The sequence below is a fragment of the Netta rufina genome, assembly GCF_964035555.1.
Source record: "Netta rufina genome assembly, chromosome: 14".
In the NCBI taxonomy this organism is placed as follows: Eukaryota; Metazoa; Chordata; class Aves; order Anseriformes; family Anatidae; genus Netta; species Netta rufina.
Window position 1 is genome coordinate 10,887,445 of NC_140137.1, and position 11,580 is coordinate 10,899,024.

The 11,580-nt window shown below is 36.6% G+C and overlaps 1 protein-coding gene across 6 annotated transcripts in view; it reads left to right on the forward strand.

The window, feature by feature from the left end:
• CPEB4 (cytoplasmic polyadenylation element binding protein 4) overlaps nt 1-11,373 on the forward strand; it is a 43,210-nt gene extending 31,837 nt beyond the window's left edge. The window contains exons 4-10 of one of the 6 annotated variants that reach the window (XR_014618855.1): nt 1,189-1,278; nt 1,902-2,020; nt 2,921-3,035; nt 3,251-3,432; nt 6,867-8,481; nt 9,115-9,158; nt 9,523-11,373. Coding sequence is in view for 1 of the 6 variants with exons in the window: in XM_084295378.1 (XP_084151504.1) it covers nt 1,189-1,278; nt 1,902-2,020; nt 2,921-3,035; nt 3,251-3,432; nt 6,867-7,094 (734 nt within the window). In the remaining 5 variants the exon portion in view is untranslated. Of the gene's footprint in view, nt 1-1,188; nt 1,279-1,901; nt 2,021-2,920; nt 3,036-3,250; nt 3,433-6,866 lie in introns of all 6 variants that reach the window. The other 5 variants (XR_014618857.1, XR_014618853.1, XR_014618854.1 and 2 more) reach the window with 5 other exon arrangements.
• Nucleotides 11,374-11,580: the final 207 nt, after the last annotated feature.

Genomic DNA, 11,580 nt, shown 5'->3' on the forward strand with positions numbered 1-11,580 from the left:
TTTAACATGAAATTTGTTTAAAGAGCTGTTCTAAATGAAGGTTTATGTTCAGAGGTGTGTAGTAAGTATTGTTTTCCTTGGTTTAGATCCTCATCAGCGTGTAACCTTGACACACCGCCACTGCTGGGTACATTCCTGATGATCTGTAGTGCACAAAGTGGCTGTCAGTACAGTGGCTTGTCAGTTGCTGTTTCATTAGCAATGTCATCAGAGAGTGTAAACAGACTGAGAAGAACATAACCAGTAGCACTTTCTCAAATTTCGAACTCAGAGTCAGAGGATGGAAAAATACTCGAAATTGTTTATTAGGAACCCCCATTGTGGAAGGCCCTGTAGTACCTTAAGCAGAACACAGCTAAGCAGTGTTCAATTTAGATGGTGCTACAGCAAGGGGAAGTTTGTTCATTTTGTTTCCATATTTAATGAAAAATTCTTGTTAAGAGAGCTTTTAACTAGTGGTGGTTGAAATGTTTTTGTGGAGAAGGGCATAATCACTTAATTTCAACAAGAACAGAATTATATCTAGTGGACTTCTATGGGACTAGGATATAAAAATGTTTACTAGCAATTTTAGGTGACAGGCAGTTTTGAAATGGATGCAAAAATTGCTTCTTGAAATAGTAATACATTACTTGCCATGTCTCCTATAGCATTACATAACGATGTCATGTAAGTTTACTCTGTGTTAGTTGGAGGTCAACCTCAGATAGTATTTGCTGATGTGGCACTGGCATGTGACATGAACAGGCGTGGCTGAGTCCTGTGATAGTCCCTTCGTTTTTCTCCAGTCTTTCTGCAATTATAAGACATATTGGGAGAGCTGATTGCTTACTAGCAAGTCAGCAAGTTGTCTTTCTGCTCTTTGTGGAAGAATAGTTGAACAGGGGGTTATAATCGCTGTGTAGATGCAGTGACTCGATTTCTCTGAATTAGTGGGTTACAAACTTTTGTGTATAATCATCAGTAAACAAAAGCTTGATCTTTGAACTGTTTTGTTTTCTAACATTTATTCTGAATTGTCATAAAGATTTCCCATCAGCAATGAACGTTGCTCTAAATTGGTAAACCGTTAAGAGTCATAGAATATTTATTTGTAGGATGAAGCTATCTGAAGTCTGTGTTCTTCAAGTGTCTTGCATTTGATTGATTTTAATTTCAGTTGATGCTTTTTTTATACTTTCATTATAGATGAGATCACTGCTAGTTTTCGTCGCTTCGGACCTTTGATTGTAGACTGGCCACACAAGGCAGAAAGCAAATCTTATTTTCCTCCTAAGGGTAAATATCTGATAATTAATATCATATGAGAATTCTAGAATTCATTTTCCTTAAAAAGTTTCCATGTTAAGCTTTTTTTTTTTTCTTTTTCTTTTTTTTTCTTGTGATGATGACCCAGTGTTTAAGGGAAAAACAGTTGAATCCTTGGGATTATAAACTGATGGATTTTAGAATGTGGCTTTGCAATTATTCTCCACTAAAATGATTCTTCCGTAACTTTCCGTTTTAACTTTATTTGGTTCCCCCCCCCCCTTTTTTTTTTTTGGTGTGTTGTTACTTGTTCTGCTTTACTCATTTTTATAAGAATAGACAAAGCTAGTCCTCTGTAAAGGGGCTAAATGCTGTCCACAGTAGCCAGGGAAGACTTATACTTTGTATTAACAACTGTTGTGGGAAGTGTGCCTCCGCAGCTGTGGCTTTTGTTCAGTTCTTGCTACTGGTTTATCCTTCTCAAAGGAAATGGGGAGAGGATATGCCGATCAGCAATCTCCCTGCTTTCCGTCATGACTGCAGAGGGCTTGTATATGGTAGCATGATGACATGGTGCCAAGCATAATTTTGGGTTAAATTACTGTGCTATAGGTGAATAGAAGAAATAAATTGTGTTTGTTTTCCTTTTGTAGGATATGCATTTTTGCTGTTCCAAGATGAAAGCTCTGTACAGGCACTGATTGATGCATGTATTGAAGAAGATGGAAAGCTCTATCTTTGTGTTTCCAGCCCCACTATCAAAGACAAACCGGTAGGTAGAATTTTCAGGGCCTGCACAATTCCTGTATGATAACCAGAAATCATTCTCTTCAGATGCCTATTTTTCAGTCTTCAGAGTGCTAATGTTTACATTTCCTTAAATCAAATTAAGTTCTCAAAACGAAGATCAAGTTACATATTTTTAAAGTAGGCATCAGCAAGTTTTTACGTCTAGTTACAATTCACACTTCTGTTAAAAAAGGGTTTGCTAAATTTCACCTTTTTTTTATAATAAATATATTTTCAGACAGGTGCTTTAGGCTTATTGAATAAAATGTAGAGTTCATATTGTCTATAGTGTTGTTTGTAACTTGTTTTTACAGAGACAAATCCAAAAAACATAATACATGGAACTACAAGTTGTTAGTACAAACAGTTTTGTGGCCAATGCAAGTCTGTTAATAGTTGCAGAGGCTTCAGCTATATTCCTGTGCTTCAAATTTGGCCAGCTGTAAGCAAATGTACAGCAGCTAGTTTTGCATAGTAAATAAACATACAACTTTGCACATTGGAGCCTGTTCCATTGAGATAACGGTAGTCTAGTGCTTACACTTGGCTAGACCAACACAAATAGTCTAGATATGTATGCAGTAGTGTGGTTCGTACAGCACAGTTCAGTCATGATTAAGTAAGTGCGTAAGTAGAGGGTGAGTTTCTTCCCAGAAATTTGGGTAACAGGGAAGTGGTGAAATTTGGTACGATCAAGTAGTCTGTCTTTAACAGAGCTTATTGCCATTTCATTCTGAGAAACGATTGCTGAACAAGTAGAAAGCAAGTTAAAAAAATAGTGTGAATTAAGAGGTTTTCTTCTGTGTAGGATACTGTTCTAATTTATATTACTAAGATACCTTGAATTGTGAATGGTTAAAAAAAAAAGGCTTTTTGTCCATAGGTTCAGATCCGGCCTTGGAACCTTAGTGATAGTGATTTTGTTATGGATGGTTCACAGCCTCTTGACCCACGAAAAACCATTTTTGTTGGTGGTGTTCCTCGGCCTTTACGAGCAGGTACACTGAGTGTTCCGCAGCACTGGGCATGTTGAATATGCAGTCTGATATGGGGAGCAAGGGGGGAGAGAAGTTGGTTCAGCAAAGGAACTATTACATGTTCTTGATGCTCACAGTGGGGAACATGAATACAAATGGACTGTTGTATTTGATGCTTTTTAAAGTGGAGAAAATTTTACCAAGTCTACACTGTTTCATTTTCCTTTCTGGTTTAGTGGAACTTGCAATGATAATGGATCGGCTCTATGGAGGGGTGTGCTATGCTGGAATTGACACAGACCCTGAGCTGAAGTACCCAAAAGGAGCTGGGCGGGTTGCGTTTTCTAATCAACAGAGTTACATAGCTGCTATCAGTGCTCGCTTTGTTCAGCTGCAGCATGGAGAGATAGATAAACGGGTAAGGTCTTCAAGCATATTCTATTTTTGTTCAGTGCCTTCTCTAGAAATGGTTTTCCATGTAAATGTGTGTCATTGTGAAGACTGTAAATGTTATATCAGATTCATTGCATATTTAGGGCTAGATTGTGCCACTTAGATACAACACAGAATAAAAATGAAGGAGTGGTGCAAAGCTATTGCTTCTGGAACGTGGGAGGCAACTGTGAAGCAGACTTTCTCAAATTGCTTAGCATAATGGGAAGCATGTCAGCTGCCTTCCCCTTTTATAAGAATATCGCATTCGTCATATACTCCCATTGCAAGTATTTGTACTTGTAGTATTTGTAGAACGTTAGGGAGGAAAGTATCTGCCAAGGGTGGAGCAATTCTTACTCCTGTTCTGCATCTTTTTAGAGAGAGGGCAGAATCTAACCCTAGCGTTACACATTGTGTGCTGAATGGTCCTAAAGAACACCATGGTAATGCATTGTGAACTCCTTAGCGTGCATTACAGCTTCACAGCCATCCTGCACAGCTTATGTAAAGACTGTGCTCAGTTAATTGTTTCAATGATAATCTACTATAATTATTTCTTGCTTTATTTTATTAATTTGTTAATATAAATTAATGGGATATGCCAAATATATCTGCCATTTGCTTGCGTCTGCCCTCCCATCTATATAAAATGTGACTATGCCAATTAGAGTGATCTTTGGGCCACAATTTTGATAAATTGGGATCCTTACATCTAGTGTTCTTTCTAACTCACATGCTTGGTCTTTGGATTTTCCTTACCTGACTCATTATTGATTTTAATTTGATTATTACTACAAAGGAACCCCCCCCACACACACTTTGCTGATGATCTGATTATCATTTCACTTCTTCTTTGGCTATAAAGCTTGGGTAGAAGAATTATAACAACAGTTTGACTCAGGGCATGCGAATTGGAATGTCTTTGTTCCAGTCTTGGCTCTGAAATAACTTCTGTATGGCTTTGAACAAATAATTTGCGCTGCCCTTGTGCAACTTCTGCTTGCATAAGAAGACACTTGGGTGAATAGGTCCATTGAAGCTGTTGGGACTAGAAATTGAAGTAAGTACTTGTGAACTCTGACAAAGATTTTGCAATCTGTTTCCTCTTCCTTCTCGCCTCCCACTCCTTATTTCCCCATTCTGTTTGTAGTTCAGAAGAAATGTGGGGAGATAAGTGCTTAGAGAGTTCATTATAAGAGTAGTTGGTTGCATAAAACATAAAAATCCAACAGTTGCAATGCTACTTTTTACTAAGATGCTATTTATTAATTTTTTTCTAATAAAGTTTTTTTTTGTAGAAATAAAAATGAAAGTAGTAACAAGAAGGGATTTCCTGTATATTTAGGCAAGGAAATGCTGCTAGAGGGTATGCTCTTCAAAGAGGTAATGCAAGCTAAACGCTCAGTGGCCTGCAGCACCCACCACTACAGAGCTTCTGATGCATGCCACCATCCTAACAGTGCTGGATGAAGTTGCTGTAATTTAAGCTACTTCTTGGGAAGCCTCCATATATGTAGCACAGGTAACAGTTGCAGGCCATATTGTGAATACGCACTTCAGCACACACCAACTGAATGTGTTGAAGACTCTGACTAATACCCATGCTTTGTAAACTTGCACTGAAAACAGTGGTGTAGTAACAGGCTAAAGCAAGCAGAGATGTAATTTAATTACCTGTACTGTAGTTTGGCCTTTAGGTTACAGCCTAGACCAGCCTCTGAATACACAGGTACAGATGTAATGAAGTTGCCATGTTAAGGAGGCCTGCGCAGCATAGCTGTAGTTTCTCCTCTTAGCACTTGGAGAAGATGCTCGTTATTGAGTACCTGACCTCAAACTGCTTAGCAAACTAGGTGATGAAGAGAGAAAGCGATAAGATTCGGAATCTTTGCCTCTGCTCTTTTACATATTCATTCTGCTGAGCTGGCACGGAGGGGTGTTTGAGAAACAGAATTCTAGCAATGGAATAGGGAGAGGAAGGCTGCTGTATTGTCTCCAAGCAGTTTGTTTGTACTGTTAGCACAAATGCCATCAAACTACTGCAGTGCCCTGCCTGGATTGTGATAAAACTGGGTAAGTTTAAAAATATGGGAGCTTGTGAATGCCCTTACTTGAATGAGCTGGCACGCCACTGAGATCTGTGAGATGTAGAAGGGCCCATTCCTAAGCCAGATGCAGAAATAGCAGGATAACATAGAGACACCAGTCACAGTCTGTATATTTGAACATGGTTGTGAAAATACGTAATGGCACAAGCTTCAGAGACAGGCACTTCTAGAACAGGAACTTGTATGTATGCTTTTTTAAGGGGAGGTTTTGTGTTGCGCTTCTGAAATGTCACATAGACCTCTCATAGTCCTAGGGAGCAGAGGAGTGGGAGTGGAGGTGATTACTGGTTATGAGGTGAAACGGAGCCTTTAGGGGATGGCAGTGCTGCAGCTGTGATTTAAACACGTAGGCATGTCTAAACGAGCTGTGCTCTAGCCAGCTTGTATACCGAGAGCAGCGAGCATTGCCTTCCTGTCACACAGTAAGCATTCTGGAGTGCTGTGGGCAGGGTTTTGTAGCCCACAGTACAGCAGGCTTGTTTTTGGTATGCAAATGTCTAGATTAAAAGCTAGTAGCCTGCAGATGTTGCAGCGTGGATGTATCCTTGGAGCACCAGCTGGTAAGTTCCTGTGAGTCATTATCAGTTAAGAACTTGAAGAAATTTTTCTTCTCCTTTTTCTTTTGCTGTGCTGAATTACTTCTGCTCATCTGGCTCTTAATGCCAACTGCATTAGGTAGTCATCAGTCCCATTTTAAGCTTCATATTTGACACCAGCAAGATTAGATGGGTCTCTTTTTGCTGAGTGGACTAAGCCACAGAAAAAAAAAGAAAACAGAAAAATATGTTAATGATTTATTTTTTCTAAGTTGAGAATTCAGGCATTGCAATTTGCAGACTATATGCATATTTAATCTGTAGTTACAGTGTTGTGTAAACAGTTTACATTCCTACCTGAATGGGTAGGAGCTTAACTGTGCATCACCATACTCAACAATAAACCCCCAGAATTTTCCAGTAGTTTGATGTGAATCTGTATATATCAGCTCTGTAACAACACGTTTGTTGTTCCTTTCTGTAAATAAATGACAACATGTGTGAAACTGATGCTAAGCATTGGTTTCTGTTGTTTTTTTTTGTTGAGGAAGATGGTGGGAGCAGGATTGTTCTCAAGTTAAGTGCCCAGGGTTTTTGGTGATTAAGGGCTATGATCAAGTGTAATGAGGAGGATAATTCTCGTCTGTGTTGTTCCCCACTAGAGGACTGTGATTGCAATCCTGCTAGAATACAGACAGTATGTGTTGTGGAACTGTCATCATCTACATTGTAATTAAGAATTGTAAAACTTTCTTCTCATTTTCTGTATACAGGTGGAAGTTAAGCCATATGTCTTGGATGATCAGCTTTGTGATGAATGTCAGGGGGCCCGTTGCGGTGGAAAATTTGCTCCATTTTTCTGTGCTAATGTTACCTGTCTGCAGTATTACTGTGAATATTGCTGGGCTGCTATCCATTCACGCGCTGGCAGGGAATTCCACAAGCCCCTGGTGAAGGAGGGAGGAGATCGCCCAAGACATATTTCATTCCGCTGGAACTAAATGATCACTGCAGTGCTCATATGCAGGCCTCAAATTAAGTGCACTCTTCTGTTATCCTGATTATCCCTACCCCACCCTGCCCTTTCTCTTATTCAAGATAGCATGTCCTTTTGTAGTAGTCTGTAATTTAACAATAGTATAATGAAAGAATGACCTATAATATGGGTATTTTGTAGAATCTTGTCATTGAAAACTGTATTGGGAACTCCTTTTCGTATTGATAACATGTTGCAAGTGAGTTGCATTCTCTTGTCTTTACTACGGAGAGAACACTTAATTTCATGCAACATTTTCTTAGAGGAGAGAAAAATATTAAGAAAAGAGAATTGAAACAATAGAGTATTTTGTTTTTTTTTAATTAAATTATTGTTAATAAAGAACATAAGAATACTTTTATTAAAATAACCATGTAACAATAACACTATCAGTCTGTTCTGACACTTTCCCCCAGGGAAGCCTGTTTTTGCCTCTCTTTTTGTTTTGACTTCACATTTTTCCAGCAACAGATGAAGTTAACATTTACCTATCAACAGGAAAGAGCATGTTTAAAGCAACAAAAATGCATGAGCAAAGTTGAAGCAGCATTATAGTAATGTGTTTTTTTCTTTCTTTCTTCCTTTCTTTCTCTTTTTCTTTCTTTTTCTTTTTTTTTTTTTTTTTGGTGTAAATCTTTTAAGGGTTTTGAGGCTGAAATTTTTGCTCGGTATATATCCGACCTTGCCTCTGACTACCACCCACATCCAAATTAGTGATGAGATAGGCAGAGCTTACTATATTTTCATCAAAATTATTACATTTTAAGAATTCCTGAATGTAAAAGTTGAGTAATGTTACTACTGAGGGGGGGGGGAGTGCACTTTTTTTTTCCTTTAAGAGAATTCAATTGTCTGGTTACAGCCCTAGAAATCCTACCAAAGCTAGAGTAATGACAACTAGTTAACTGGCATTTCCTCTCCTGAAGGATAAATATATAGATTTTATTTTTGATGGCTATATATAACATAACTCTATATCCTAATATGCTAACATTCATCAGGGGCCAGCCTTTGCTCTCCATTTTGACATGAAAAAGTAGAAAACCTAAAGATACCTCAAGGATATCGCTGATTTTTACTGAAGTTTTGATATTCAGATGTCACGCAAAGTAAAATTGGCTGCTTATTGGTTTCCCATCTTGGATGTAAAGTTAGTTTTAAATACCCTCTAACTTAGTTGTAACAGAAGGCATGAACCTAAGTAGTTTCCAAGCTTTGTTTTGCACTGTTTTCTGAATTATTGCATGAAACAGTGCGAGCATGCATATGCCTTTCTTACTCTTCCTGTAGAAAGAATTCCAGCTAAGGTTCCTCCTCTTCAGAACTTAATATGGAGAAATAAAGAAACACAGGTATTTGAAGTGCCAAGATTGCTAAGTTAATGCCTGCTTTATTATAAATAAGTTCTACCTTGAGAAGCATTAACACAGTACATGTTAATTGAATGATAAAGAGTGGGTGCAGGGGTTTAGTTTGAAATAGATGAATGAAGGAGTAGTTCTGAAAATTATTTTTATTACTTTTGAACTAATGCCCTGGCCAACTTCTGAAATGATTATTTAGCAGTGTGCAAACAAATTCAGTGGCAATCTTCTAAGCTGCCTGACCGGCATGGTACCATCCTAGATTCTCTCAGACCAAAGACTTGCCTCAGCACTGCTCGGAAAACATCTGCTCCGTTGAAAGCCTTTGTCAGCCCCCTCGTCCTGTTCCCCCAGCCCAGATTATCTTTATGAGAAGTAGTTTTTATTTTCAATACAGGCTTTAATGAACTATACCTTATCGAGTTCCAAAGGTCAAAATGGAGACATTTGCTGTCTACTAGTCAAGTATAGAAAGGGAGCTGCTTTTAATGAAATCCCTGAAAATATTGACAACAGTAATGCAAATGCAGAGTGCTCTTGTGTAGATTGTCAGGGACTTTTTTTTCTCTGAAGTACATAATTATAGTTGGAATGTTCCTTTAATTTTTTTAATGCTTGTAGGTGGCTTGGGGTGTGCTATTGTGCCGATCCTACCCAGTAAACAGGTGAGATGGGTTACCATTACAAGAAATAACACTGTTTGAGAACTAGCTTTGAATAATAATTTTCCCTTTGTACATGACCTGCTGAATTTCGGTACAGTGTTTTTGTAGCTAACTTATTTTGTCATGCACATAATGTATATTTGTTATGCACTACTTTTGTATATCTTGTTTTTCCAACAGTGAGCATTTTTAGGCACACTTTTCACTGACGGGATATCTCTTTATGCAATACCTCAATTTTTCATATTGCAAAGAGTAGCTTTTTGTACTTTTATTACTGAGAGATCTTCATATACTTCATTTTTTAATATAAATAATTTTAATAAATTTTATTTTCTTATATTCTGCTTTTTATACATTTCAGTGCTCTGCATACATTTTGAATTATGGATGTTGTGCACTGGCAATGCTATTTTAGAATCTGCAGAGAAAAGAAAGCATGTTGCTTAAACATCTTAGCCCAGCACCAGGTATTTGGTGTACATATAATTTAAGAAATAGTATATGTAAAGTTGAGAATTAAAGAAGAAAAGCATGAAAGTGACAAATGACACTGTCTTTAGACCCTGAAATTTAAATGCATAAATATAGTGTAGAATTTAAAAGTAAAGAAACATCAGAATTGTCTACCGCTTCTTACTAAGTTTTTAAAAATTATACACAAATGCAGACGTTTTTGGTGAATGTTTAGCCATTTTTAATATTAATAAAAAATTGATGTTAGGTGTTTGATGCAGAAATGTGTCTGCTCTTTTAAATTATATTTAAAGAATAAAAGAGAGCCTGCTAGGTGGCAGGCATGTAATGTTAGTATGCATGACTAATGTAAGAAATTGTTATTCTACTAATATTCACTTGTGATTGTGTGACAAGCGTGTTTACAGATTATTTGGTTACACTTCGATTTACAGGGCATAAACAATTATATACATTACTCTGTACTTAAATAGTGATTACATGTCCTTCTGATTACATGGGATTTGTAGTTGGGGTTACCATGTAGCTCCAAACATAATTAACATGTAATTAGTTTACCAGTCTTAGGGTATCACTTCAATTTGCAAAGGGGTTAATAATAAGCATGTAGTTTTATCACACTAGCATGGCACTGGCCATGTATTTACAATGTAGTTACAGAGTAATTACATGGTTATTTTTGCAATGTAAAATAAAGTGTTTCTGATTATTTTATATGTAAAGGAACCCCACTGCCCTGTGCTTTTTGGTATAGTATATACTTCTCCATACACAGACCTCTGCAGAATGCAAATTTAAAACTTGCAGTGAATGAATTTAGCGTTTTATAAGGATGCTGTTGGAAAGACTTGATAATTCACCCCTTTTGTTTTTAGAAGAGTTAAAACCTTCTGTTATAAGGTGATTTAAAACTTGAATGTGATGAATTGTGGCAAGTTAACTTCAAGTTATGTGCAATACCTATTTCAGACTTCTGGAAGATCTTTGCAGTGTAATTCTTTGTTTTTAATTGCAGACATTTAAAAATGTCATTTTCTACTGTTCTAGTAAATCCTCTTTCTTGCTGGTGTTTCTAAAGAAAAGAATCAGAAATCAATCTTTCTACTAATGTAAATTTGAGATTATTTTTAAAAAAAATGGAATAAAAGGTTTTGGTCATTTGCTTTATTTTATTATCTTATTTTAAAGCTACTGTGATAGCATTGTAAGAATTGGGACAATATTGTATTCAACTGTTTTATTTTTTATATTTTTAAATTTTAAAGTATAATTAGTTTTTATAATTTTCATCAGATTTTTTTGTTATATTTTTTGGAAGTGAAACTTTTAGCAAGTGGGTGTCTAGTTTTTACTAATCCCTAATATGTTTTTCCCCCAATGTATTGCTCATATTATCAGAAGGAAAAGTTATTTAAGTATGTCAGTTAATTGTACTACTTGGCTGAATTTCCATATAGTTTTTACTGTGTATGGGGAGGTTGTAGTATTTATTATAGCATTTTAAATAAGGGTAATTCATTTTTTATTAAAGTCATTTTCACGTTTAAGTTCATATTTTTGTATGTTCTACTCTAAGTTATATAACACAAGTTACTTTTTTTAAAGAGTTCATTTGTTGAAGTGCTAGTGAAAAATTAATGTTATTAAATAGTTTGCAAATGACTATTTATACCAGTATGCATATAATTTTTAAATATTTGTAATGTGAGATGTTGAATGAATAAAACTTTTAACTCAATGCTTCTTCTTAACCTTTTTTATTTTAAGCTTCCTGTAGATACATGTTCCTTTGTGGCTGAAGCTCATGGGCCTTGGGAAGTGATTTTGATGAAGTGTATGGCACACGATATGCGATGTGTAAAGTGCCTAAGGCTGAGCTCCGTGGCCCTGTTCTGGTCAAAACCTAGGGCATGGTTTTGTAGGAGACGTGTGAGGGAGGTTGTAA